The 13,862-nt window shown below is 32.1% G+C and overlaps 1 protein-coding gene across 7 annotated transcripts in view; it reads left to right on the plus strand.

The window, feature by feature from the left end:
- LOC140450416 (uncharacterized) overlaps positions 1 to 13,862 on the plus strand; it is a 743,391-nt gene that overhangs the window by 629,815 nt on the left and 99,714 nt on the right. For all 7 annotated transcript variants that reach the window (XM_072544040.1, XM_072544042.1, XM_072544044.1 and 4 more), the window contains one exon: positions 7,938 to 8,055. In XM_072544040.1, coding sequence (XP_072400141.1) covers positions 7,938 to 8,055 — 118 coding nt within the window. The remainder of the gene's footprint in view (positions 1 to 7,937; positions 8,056 to 13,862) is intronic.

A 13,862-nucleotide genomic window follows, 5' to 3' on the forward strand; every position in this document is an offset into this window, starting at 1 on the left:
TAAAAACAGGTTTCTTACTAATAATGAAATTAAAGTGTTTTTATAACTAGAGAGAAGAAAAAAACAGTTTTTATTCAATCCATATCAAACCGAAAGGTAAAAGAAATAATAAATTAGACTTACTCACAATCAATTTAATTTAACTATCAGACGACCGGTTTCGCTTTCTACAATATGCAAAGCATCTTCAGGTCGCGATACAAAGTTAATTAAATGCTGAAAATAATAAACCCATATTAGGGTGTTGTCTAATAAAGGTAAAACAAAGATAGGTGATATAAATTATATAAATTACAGTAATTATGCCAATATTACATGTCTGTGGTTTTTAAAAATGAATAAAATGTTTAAGCAGACAAGGTAAGACCCACAAATTGGTGAAATAGTCTATTAAACTGTAATGAATTAATAAATAAACAAATAAATAAAACATTACTTACATGCCGGTACTCTATTAATTGATGGTTGAAAGAACATGGTTCAAACTATCTTGTATTGTTGATTGGAGAACTCAAGTCAACTATTGTAATTGTTTAACAGTAAAGGGGGAAGTTCTTGAGGAGACAGATTTTATCCAATGAAGTAGAGATAGGTAAATGTAATTGTTTGTTTGATGAAAGTAATGTTCTATACCATTAAGTTCTTTAAAGTTATTTATATTTATTCTTAGGATATATTTATGAAATGTGTGTTATTTATTGATATTTTTATTTTTGTTTTTGAAGGTGACAGTTGTGAGACAATGAATAAGAATAGATGTACAAATTGTGTGGGTGTGCAATTATATCAGCTTGTAATTATCAAATTTCTTTGATAAAGTTATGTTACAATATGTGGCAAATTGTTGTAAAGTCCAAATTATAAAGTTAAAATTTAAAATTGAGACACTTTAAGACACACAGAAAACACACAGAAAACACTTAAAAAACGGGGGACGAAACAAACATTAAATTTAAAAAGGGGAGGATTTTAAAAGAACTACATCTCTTACTTGGAGACAATGAGTTTTTTATGTGTTATATATCAGATTTTAGAGGTAAACTTGACAAATGTAGGTTAAAGTGTGACAGTTCTTCTTCTATTTTAAATGCTGTAAGTTAAGTTATCTAGTTTTATGAAATAAGCTGATATTATTAAATGTCTAAAAATTTTTAATTTTAAATTTAGATATCAAAGTTATTTGATGTGTTAATATTGGCATACTTTAACAAACTTTAAATAATTAGATTTCAATGTAACAATATAAATAATTGTAATAATCTTCTATGATAACTAACTCAGCTTAGTCAAAGTTACAGAACAAACTTAAGTGATTATTTGGTAATTAAATTAAATATGTGTCTCCTCAAGAACTTCCCCGTTTACTGTTAAACAATTACAATAGTTGAATTGAGTTCTCCAATCAACAATACAAGATAGTTTGAACCATGTTCTTTCAACCATTAATTAATAGAGTACCGGCATGTAAGTAATGTTTTATTTATTTGTTTATTTATTAATTCATTACAGTTTAATAGACTATTTCACCAATTTGTGGGTCTTACCTTGTCTGCTTAAACATTTTATTCATTTTTAAAAATCACAGACATGTAATATTGGCATAATTACTGTAATTTATATAATTTATATCACCTATCTTTGTTTTACCTTTATTAGACAACACCCTAATATGGGTTTATTATTTTCAGCATTTAATTAACTTTGTATCGCGACCTGAAGATGCTTTGCATATTGTAGAAAGCGAAACCGGTCGTCTGATAGTTAAATTAAATTGATTGTGAGTAAGTCTAATTTATTATTTCTTTTACCTTTTGAAATGGACTCACACAAGCAACACATTCATGATTTCCATATCAAACCATTTGAAATATATTGCGTTGAAATCATACTAACAAAAGATCCGTTGTTGTTCTTTAAATAGCCGATAAGCCAAAGTAATTATCAACATCTTCAGATTCAATTTCATCTTCAGCATCTCCAACATTAACCTACTCCAATGCCATAAGCAAGTTCAAGATTCCATCTAAAGAAAAACCAATTGTTTTATTATTAGTATCAAATATAAAAAAAAACGAAAATATAACAACAATAGGAATGTTAGTACAACCAAAAAATATCATCTTCGAATCCAGAACCCATGATTCACATGAATAGATGATTCGCGTAAAAAAAAGATCTAAATTCCATCAATAATAAGACTGATATCAAAGATCTTTCCAATATGTATCATAATTCAATAAATTGAGTTGATTTTTAAATTTACCATGGCATATGTTTAAAATACGACCATGAACCACTGGTATTTAGTACCTGCCAGATGTATTTGAGGGCCATATACCATTTCTGCATTCCATGTAAAACCACCAAATAGTTATACATCAAAAGTATAAAGTGTATTATGTAATGTTTATATAATTATAGTTGCTTATAACTTCGTTTTTTTATGAGACACCCTGTATAAACACCCTGTTATAATGGTTTTTATATGAAAATTACACTTTTCTAGCATATATATAAAGTTCAATATCCTCTAATGTAATTTGAGTAAAAGTTTAAATTATTTATGAACTTATTAACCAGATACAGCATTATCGTTTACAGTGTAAAGTTGCCTTTTTCATTATAGAGGGTGCTTTTCAAAATTTCGCCCATTTCCTTTTTTTCAAATGGGACACCCTGTATACGATTCATTATTTTAGAAAAATATGTTTTCTGCTATTGATCTGTATTAGTATTCCCTATATCTATCTCTTGCAGTTTTCAAATAAATTAACTTTATACATTTTTGTTACAAAAAATTTTTTTTTCGTAGACTATGTTGTGTTAACTTACAACTTTTATATTTATATAAGTTAAACATTGAACAGTTTAAAAGATGCTATCAAAATAATAGGCACTAGCTTATTAATGTAATAAATGTTCAAAATGTTACCCATCAACATTTAATCATTTATGAACTCTTTTAATCAGATTTTCATTAGTATCTCTTGATATTGATTCTTTGTCTATTTCGTTAACAACTTGAAGGACTTTATTTATTATAGTTTCCTCAGTAGTGACAGGTTCAGAAAACACCTTATTTTTAACGTATCTCGAAATATAGTAATCTAACGGTAACAACGGGATCTTGGTGACCAGAGAAACGGAGCTTTGTTAGCTATCCGTCTATCGCTAAATATTTCATGAAGCAATGTACCGACTCCTCTTATATTGTGAGCCGGTGCTCCATATTGTTAAAACCAAGCCTCGTTAGCCTTATTATGTAAATCGTACAGTGTTGGTACAATTACTTGCCGTAAAATGTTGCAGTAAAGCTCTCCGATTATATTTTCGTCATAAATCATAAGAGCGACTATGTTATTATTTGTCACAGCACAAAAAACATTGAACTAAAAAAATTCTTAAAATTTACTATCCCATGTGAGCTGAGGATTTTCTTCACTTCAGAATTAACTGTTATGGCGGTTAAACATACCATTTTTTGTAAACATATTTATCATCTTAAAACATCTTGTCAACAATATTTGAACATAATGAAAGTCCTATCTACTAAAAATTGGGGATGTGATCAAGATATCCTATTGACAGTACATAAAAGCCTTATTAGATCTAAAGGCGATTACGATTTAATAGTGTATGGGTCTACCAGTCAATCACTTTTAAAAGAAATGCAAACAATCCAAAATGCTGCTGTAAGAGTAGCCTTATGAGCTTTTGGCACCACACCTACAGATAGCTTGCTATGTTTAGTAGGAGAAATGCCTCTGGAATTAAGAAGACAATATTTTAGCCTAGCATATGCTGCAAACGTTTCAGCAAATAGTGAAAATCCCGTCGAAACAATGTCTTTGCTTTTTGTTTCCACACAACATATCTTAACAAAAAAGATCTAAACCTCCTTTTAACAAAGACTAGAATCAACCTAATGCTTTCACTATGGTTAAACAATTTTACAGTAAGATTGATGAGTACCAGAATTTCCAACATATTTATACTGATGCCTCCAAATCAGAAGAAGGAGTAGGATGTGCCCTCATACACAACGACTACACTGCTTCATACAAAATCTCAAATTTTAGCACATTATATACAGGAGAACTATTCGCAATCTACAAATCATTAGAATATGCACTGAACGCCAACTTAGACAGGTGCCTGATAATGACAGATTCCTTAAGTGCCATGAGTAGCTTAGGCACCATTTACTTAACTCATCCATTGTTGCAATTGATAAAGAACCATTTGTATTAACTTCAGCAAAAGAATGCGATTGTAAAATGTATGTGGATTCCGTCACGTATAGGTTATACATGGTAATGAAAGAGTAGATGCTGCCGCCAAATCTTCAGTTAACAATGAAGACTTGTCAGAACCTACCTATAAGAAAGATTTTCATCACTGGATTAACTCGACATTGAAACAACGGTGGCTTCAAGAATGGAATCAATCTCAACAAAAACTACGAGACATAAAAACAACAATTACAAGAAGGAAAAATAAGTGTAACAACAGGAAAGACCAAACTATAATAAACAGACTGAGATTAGGACATACACGCTTAACACATGAATACTATATTACTGGAAGTGTTCATCCAATATGCGGTAAGTGTTTCAACAGTTTAAGTGTCCAAAATTGCTTAATCGAATGCCCTGCATGAAAGGAAAAAGTGTAACCTACCGACAACGCTGCGGGAGTTTCTAGAAGAAAGCTGTGTATATTCGTCAGTTTTAGGTTTTCTAAAATCAATAAGAATATACAACCAAATATAAACATCAGTGCGTGTACAAATAAATGTGTAATAGTCAATGCTCCCATTAACCAATGTACTTAGTTTTACTCAGATTTATGTATGTAAAAATCCATGTATGTCAAAATCAGTATATATTAAGTATCCAAAAATGTAAAAAAAATTGTAATACAGATTGGCGCTAATAACCACATAGGTTGATGTGGCTGAATTGTAAATAAAAAAAAATAACGTGAATATTTCTGACTAACCTGAATAAATATTCAGGGTGTCCCGTTAAAAAAAAACGAACTTATAAGCAACTTCCGGTATAACCAGAAGTAGCAACTAGATGCAAATATTTTCATTAAATAGGTCACTCTTCAAAACCCCTTCATTCCAATTTTCATGATTCAGTTATCTTTAGTTCTCGAGATATTTTTAATTTGCTGTTTATCACCCAATATAATAGTAGCTTCGGCACCCTGTATATAGCTTCACGTAGCTTTCAAAAACTTGATTTGATTTTTAAAGAAATATTGTTGTCGCCCCTATAATATTGAAATAATTACTAAAATTAAAAGGATTATTATAAATGTAACTACGTTTAGGCTTTAATTAAGAATTTATCACCAATACTAATAAAAACGTTGTCACTATTTATAAAAATACTGGAGTAAAACAGGATTATAGCCAAGGGAGGTTTTTGCGAAAACGGCGGTATTAAGTAATCATTAAGAAGGACCCTAAATTATGGGATTATCCTGTGCTGAATAGGATATCGTCCTTTTAAGTTTCGTGGAATGGAAAGAGGCGAAATAATTAATGATTCCATTATGGTGTTCATTTTATATGATCTTTTTTAAGGTGTTCGAAATTTTACTAAATTATGTACAGGGTGTTTCAAAAAAAGGTAACCCCGTCTCTAGGGTAGGTAAAAAACTGAAAAATAATTGGGGTTTGTTTAGTAAAAAATTTTTGTAACGCCATCCGTTTTCAAGATACAGAGCGTTGAAGAAAAAAAAATTGTACGCATTTTTTACGATTTTGCAGAAACTACTGGCAACATTGTAATGAAATTTTATACGAATATGTTTTGGAAGCTGATACATCCCATAAATTTGTTTTTATATCTGATTCTCATAGAGAGCGCTAGTTACACGAATCGTACTAAGTATTAGTCAATATAACTTTTTTAAGAGTATAATTGTTAATCAAAATTTCAAGTAAACTTAAACATCATTCAATTTTACATGAAAAAGGTGCTCTTGGTAAAACTCGATACTGTGTACCGTTTTCGGAATATTTTGATTTAAAAATTATGAAGTAATAATTGATGCTGGTATAAAATAGTTAGTAATTAAACAAAACTCACAAGAAGATAATTAAATTAATGACTAAGAACATAAAATAAAATTGAATTACAGTAAGTGTTCAAAATGCCCTCCGTTTTCGCGAATACACAAGTCTATTCTTTTTTCTAAAGATTCCATTAACCTTCTACACGGTAGGGGATCAGCTATGATGTCATTAAATTGACGTTGAATTCTTTCTTCCAATTCTTGGCGTGAATTTACCTCTGTAGCATAGACTTTTTCCTTAATATACGACCAAACTGCGTATGACCGAGGAGGCCAATGAATCGGAGCTTCTGCACCTCTACCAATTCCTCGATTCGGAAAATGACTACTCAACCAATTACGACACCTTCTATCAAAGTGTGGTGGAGCTCCAACGTGCATAAAAAATAATAAGGAATTGTTTAAAAAATCAAGATACATATCACCATTTAAATTTCCAGGTAGAATATCATAACCTATTAATTTGTTACCTAAAGTTGCTGCCCAAGCATTAACTTTAAATGAGTGTTGGTAATGTGATACCCTTTTGACTCGTGGATTCTCATCACACCAGTAGTGTGCATTATGGGAGTTAAACATACCTTGTCGCGTAAAGGTGGCCTCGTCCGTAAAAAGAATGCGTTTTAAAAAATTTGGATTGTGGGCTGTCCTTTGTTGCAATGTTTCACAAAAATCCACTCTAACCGGTAGATCATCTGGCAAGAGCTCTTGGACTTGTCTGTAATGATAAGGATGTAATTGCTGTTCTTTCAGTATCTGCCAAGTACTTGAAGAAGAAGTATTTGTTTGTCTTGCTATATTCCTTACGCTAACTGTTGGATCTTGATCAAGTAAATTTAAAATATTATTTTCTTTATTAATTGTTCTTGTTGTTCTTGGTCTACCAGAATTTATTTTATTTGATATAATATATCGTTCAACGGCTCTAAATGTTTTTTTACTAGGTAAGTTTCTTCTAAGAAACTTTTCTGCATAACGTATTCAACATTTGAGTACATTTTGATTTGATTTTACAAATAACAAGGTTTGAAAACTCTAATTATTGTTGATTTATCGTCATAACAATCAATAAATGTCACATTTCCATGGCACACTTGGAGAAAATAGAGGTATACCTATTAAAACTTTATCATTACTACCAGCATCAATTATTTCGTATAAAATTGAATGATGTTTAAGTTTACTTGAAATTTTGATTAATAATTATACTCTTAAAAAAGTTATATTGACTAATACTTAGTACGATCCGTGTAACTAGCGCCCTCTATGAGAATCAGATATAAAAACAAATTCATGGGATGTATCAGCTTCCAAAACATATTCGTATAAAATTTCATTACAATGTTGCCAGTAGTTTCGGCAAAATCGTAAAAAATGCGTACATTTTTTTTTCTTCAACGCCCTGTATCTTGAAAACGGATGGCGTTACAAAAATTGTTTACTAAACAAACCCCAATTATTTTTCAGTTTTTTACCTACCCTAGAGACGGGGTTACCTTTTTTTGAAACACTCTGTATAAGGTTGCAATAATAGGTGATGGTTTTATTCGCCATCTACTGAATACATAAAAAGAACGGCATATCGTGATTCTTAAAACAACATCTGTGAAATAGACAACCCCAGAAAATATAGAAAATCTGGAAGTCAATATTAAGAAAAATATATTGTCCCAAACAAAAAAATATACATAGAATAAACCAAATAACAGTAGTTAATGAAAAAGACAAGATATTATATAATATAGAACCACGAATCATTTGTACGTATTTTAATAAATTAATAATTTAATATCTCCAATAATTTGTTACTTGTACTTTTACAATTTAATTTAATTTTTCTTTTACAGTTCTACTATACGATGATAGCAGCTCATACATCGTTTATGCTCCACGAGGAACTCAAATATTTTCAAAACCGCACATCGCCAGAAGTTTCATTTATAGACCACGATACCACCTCGGAAAGTAAGTACTATATTTTTGTTTAATAAAAATAATTGTTACGAATATGTATTACAAATTTTCGTCTCCCTAATTTCCTAAATTGGTCAAAATTCAATATTATACAACAAAAAACTATTGGTCTACGATAGTAGACAGCGCGACTAAACTCGTCAGCAAAAACCGGGCGACTAACGAAGGGTTAATAATTTATCAAGTTATATTTTTATTATTTGTTTCTTCTTCTTCTTAAAGTGCCCTCTCCTCAATGGAGGTTGGCTACTACAATTTTAAACTCTTCTCTATCTTCAGCTGTTCTTATTAGCTGTTCAAAATTTAGCCCTGTCCATTGTCGGATGTTTCTGAGCCACGATAGTCTTTTCCTTCCTAGGCCTCTCTTTCCCTCGATTTTTCCTTTCACTATAAGTTGGGCATATTCGTACTTATTATTTCTCAGTATGTGGCCTAGGTATGATGTTTTTCTAACTTTTACTGTGTTAAAAAGTTCTCTTTCCTTGTCTATTCTATGCAGCACTTCTTCGTTTGAGGTATGCGATGTCCATGAAATTTTGAGTATTCTCCGGTAGATCCACATTTCAAAGGCCTCCAATTTATTTACGGTTGATGTTTTAAGGGTCCAAGTTTCAACTGCATATAGAAGAGTCGACCAGACGTAGCATTCTGATAAACGTAGTCGAATTTCGAGTTTTATTCGAGATTTTCTGGCCTGTTCTATTCTCGATCTTATTTCTAGATCAGGATTTAGGCTGCTATCGATCCAACATCTCAGGTACTTAAATATATTGACCTGTTCTAAAATGTGCCCATTTATTATGCAAGGTTGAGGTACGTTTTGGTTTTTTGATTTGACATCACTTTGGTTTTTTTTTAATGTTTATTTTCATACCAAATTGCTCACAGGTCGAGTTGGTCTTGTCGATGAGTCGTTGTAGACATAAGTCGGAATCCGCAATTAGCACTGTATCATCGGCGTATCTGATACTGTTGATATTTACGCCATTCACATTGACTCCATCCTTGGAATCCTCCAATTCTTCTTTAAATAGAAACTCGGAGTAAAGATTAAACAGCAGAGGCAACAGAACACATCCCTGTCTAACTCCCCTTCTAATTTCTACTTCTGCGGATGTGGAACCTTCGATCCTAACTCTGGCGTTTTGGTTCCAGTACAAGTTTTTTAAGAATTTGATGTCTTTTCCATCTAAACCGACTTCTTGCAAACGTTCTAATAGTAGGTCGTGTCTTACTCAATCAAATGCTTTTTCGAAGTCTATAAAGCATATAAATATATCTTTCTGTTGGTCGTAGCATTTTTGGGCGAGAACTAGTAAACTGAACAGGGCTTCTCTCGTTCCCATGCCGGCTCTGAATCCAAACTGATCGTCTCCGATGATTGTTTCGCACTTTCTATAGATACGATTATGTATGATTTTTAGTAGGACTTTTACTGCATGACTCATGAGGCTTATCAGACGGAACTCATTGCAGTGTTGTGGGTTTGGCTTTTTTGGTAGTGGGATGAATATTGACTCCAGCCAATCTTGGGGTATTTTGCCTGTATCATAAATGCAATTGAATAAAAGGACAAATATTTCGATATTTTCTTCGCTGATTAATTTTAACGTTTCTGGGTATATTCCGTCTGGACCTGGGCTTTTATTTGTTTTAAGATGATTAATTGCATTTATGATTTCAGATTTCAGAATTGTTAGCCCTTCGTTGTTATTTTCCAATCTTGGTTCTTCTCGTATGTCGTGAAAAAGTTTTAATATAGTTTTCCCATTCTTTCAGTTTATCTTCCGTTGATTCTAGCAGTTTGCCATCCGTGTCCAGCATGGTGTGAAAAGTCGTTCTCTTGGTAGTCGATGTAAACTCTTTTACCTTTTTATGTAAATTTAAAAAATCGTGCCTTTCTTGTAGTTCTTCTATTTCCACGCATTTTGTTTCCAGCCATTTCTCTTTTGCTTCGGTTATTTTTTTTTTCGAATTATTCTATTTAGTCTTTTGTGTTCTCCGTCCTTGTCATTTTTTTCTTTAGATTCTCTTCGTTTGTTCATTAATTGTAAAATCTCTTCTGCCATCCATTCCTGTTTGTTATTTCTAGGTGTTACTTTTAGATGTTTTTCCGTTACATTGTTCATTTGTTCTTTAATAGTTTTCCACAGAACGTTTATGTCATCGTACTCGCTAATTCTATTGTGGTCGATATTTCCTAAATTTTTGTTTAATTCTTTATTTACTGTCTGATGTATGGTGTCGTTTTTTAATAATTGGATGTCTAATAATTGGTGTTGAGGTTTTTGTTTCTTTATTAGTTTCCATCTTGCGCGAACTTTTGCAACAACAGGATTATGCTCGGAATTAATGTCAGTCAACCAAACGGAATTAAAGGAATACAATACCATACCAGCAAACGAATGAATGGGAAAGATACCTGACGGAACTGTTTAAAGGAAAGGAAAATAATAATTAACACAATAACGTACCTGAATTAAAAAACGAAATAGAAATCAGTTTCCGGAAAGTAGAGATAGCCATAAATTCACTCAAAAATAGAAAGTCGCCAAGACCAGACAGAAAACCAACGAGCTTATAAAACACGGAGGAGAAAGTATAAACCTAGAGATGACAAAACTTATACAAAAACTAATATTGTACTGCAAGATACCCGACGTACGAAGAAACAGCATAATGATAACAATGTTCAAGAAAGGAGATAAAAAAGACCCCAACAATTATAGAGGTATAAATCAACTGAACACCGCACTTAAGCTTACCACAAAAGTGCTGACCAACAAAATCAATAAACTAACAATTTTATCAGATAAACAAAAAGGATTCAGATCCCAAAGATCCTGCGTAGACGCCGTATTTGTACTAAGACAAATCACAGAAAAGGCCATCGAGTACAATAAACCAGCATATCTATGTTTTATACACCTGACAAAGGCTTTCGATCGCATCCAAGTCGAAGACGTCTTACACCTACTATATAAAAGAAACATACCAATCAATATTATACAAACCAACAAAAACATCTACCTCCATAATTGAATACAGGCAAAAAAGATAAATGGAAAATTAACACAGTGTATACCAGTACAAAGCGGAGTCAGACAGGGTGACTCGTTAAACTCACTTCTCTTTAATATAATAATGGACGAAATAATACAAGCAGTACGTGAAGGACATGGTTGCAGAATGTGGAATAAAGAAATCCAAATATTATGTTATGCACACGACGCCGCATTAATCGCCGAGTCAGAAGACGAGCTACAAAGATTAACACACATCTTCAATATAACAGCCAAGAAATACAATATGATAATATCAGCAGAAAAAATCACAAGTATGATAAAATTCAAATACCCACTAAGATGTAAAATCAAGATTGATGGGAAAATAATAAAGCAGGAAGTAAGGTTTAGATATCTGGGAATTGATATAACTAGTTACCGAGATGTTGAAGAAGAAGTACGACAACAAAGCTTAAAAGCAAGTAAAGCGGCGGGATCTCTTAATGACACAATCTGGAAGAACAAACACCTAAGACAAAACACAAAAACAAGAACCTTTAAAGCAGCAATTAGACCTATATACAGGCGGAGACAATACCTGACACATCTAAAACGAGACGACTACTAGAAACAACAGAGATGAAAATACTCCGACGAATATCAGGGAAAAGACGGATAGTGAGAGAATCGAAAACATAAGAAGAGCATGCATTATCGAAGACACAAATGGATGAGTGACAAAACGGAAATAGGAGTGGAATGAACACATTAGTAGAATGGCATAGGATAATATAGTACGAATATCATAAGATAAGTCACCAAATGGACGAAGAAGTATTTGCAGACCAAAAAAAAAGATGGTGCGATAATATAAACAATTTAGGAGGCTAATATTGAAGAAGAAACAGGCTTTAAAGCCTACATACAAGAGGGAAGAAGAAGAAGTACAGTTTTTACTATAACTCATTTAACAAATATTTACCTACCTTTAGTGTCTTAAATATTCATCAATACTTTCTACATTTTCCTTTGATCTATTACCAGTAATTTCTACAATAGACTCCTTTGGGCTCTGTAGTTATTCTCCAATCAGTGTACGTGTCACTGTCTAACATATGCAACTTTTAACTAAAAATTTGGTACAAAATCATTTCTATTATGCGTATTTGTACAATTTTCGCTGAAGTTAAAACTGGGGAAAATAACATCCCTCTGCTGCGTTTGTAATTTGACTGAAATTTCAACGCCACGTATAATCTAAAGTGTACATAATGTAAATTCTATCAAGGATTTGAGGATATAAACTGTTTCATGTTATCGGAAAAGGCTTATACCTACCAACTCCAATTTTAACAGGTAAATTAAATAACATGTTTCGCACGGTACGCGCATATTACGCGCATTTCACGAATACTGATATAACTTAAACAATAGATTTGCTAGAGGTTTTTATAATTATTGTTACAAAAACCAAACTGTTTTAATCTAACATATTTCTTCTTCTCAACTAAGTTCGATAAAATGTATATTGGATCGAAATAATAAGAAAATAAAATTTCAGTACCATAGATTATTTTGTGTATCCGTCTGTCTGTCTGTCCAGTATAAGATGGAAAAAACTGTAATAGATAGAGAAAACCTGATAACGGATTCTGTTCATCACGTAAAGTTATTACGGCAAAAATTGTCAAAACAAAAATACTCATTTCTGATTTTGAAACAATTGATAAAAACTCTGGAACTCGCAAATGACGATACACTTATTTTTACATACAGGTAAACTTTCGTGGTATGTATTTTAAAGCTTTCTTGGGTCATCTATTTTAATTCTATCGCTTCACGTGACCATATTATCATAGTTTCAATTCTATCTATACTGGAATATAAGTATTTTTGTCCTCCTTCTAATATCTTCATTCCTGATATGATTTTTTCCGGATACACCACACGCTCTCCTTAGAAAATCCATTTCTACTATTTCTATTATTTTATCTTTTTTAGTGATCTGCCAAACTTCTGCCCCATAAGTCATAATAGGCTCTACCAAGGTTCGATAGATTGTCAATTTCGTTTCTTGTCTAATATATTTAGACCATAGTAGAGAGTTTAGAATGTTTACCGCTTCCTGCTGCGTTCTGTTTTCGATGTCTCTTTTGCTAGAGCCTTCTTTAGATATTATAGATCCGAGATATTTATATTCATTGCATGTTTTTATGTTTCTAATTTCTAACTCTGGATCTTCTTCATCATCTCCTATTTTAAGATACGCTGTCTTTGACATATTCATATTGAGGCCCCATTTTTCATATTCATTCTTTAGTTTTCTAAACATGTAGTCCATGTCTTCCTCACATCATTCGCTACGACTGATCATCTGCGAAAAATAAAGTTGTTAGACATTTAACACCGCCTATGCCTATTCCCATTTCGTATACTTGTTTCCCAGACTGTTCTAGCGATGATTTAATATATATTTTAAATAAAGTCGGAGATAAACAACATCCTTGTTTAGGTCCCTTTGTTATTGGAAATGATTCAGATATAAAGTTTCCTTCTTTAACGACACTTCTTGCATTTTTGTATATATTTGTGATAACATCCACATACTCTCTACTGAGACCTACTTTCATCAATGTTTGAAACAGTTTTTTCAAAGGTAAAGTATCGTATGCTTTCTTTAAATCTACAAACAATAGGTGGGTAGATAGATTCCTTGCCTTCCGTTTTTCGATTACCTGCTGCAGAACGCATATACCATCAGTGCACGATCTTCCTGCACGAAATCCATTTTGT

Source organism: Diabrotica undecimpunctata, chromosome 9 (genome assembly GCF_040954645.1).
Source record: "Diabrotica undecimpunctata isolate CICGRU chromosome 9, icDiaUnde3, whole genome shotgun sequence".
NCBI lineage: Eukaryota > Metazoa > Arthropoda > Insecta > Coleoptera > Chrysomelidae > Diabrotica > Diabrotica undecimpunctata.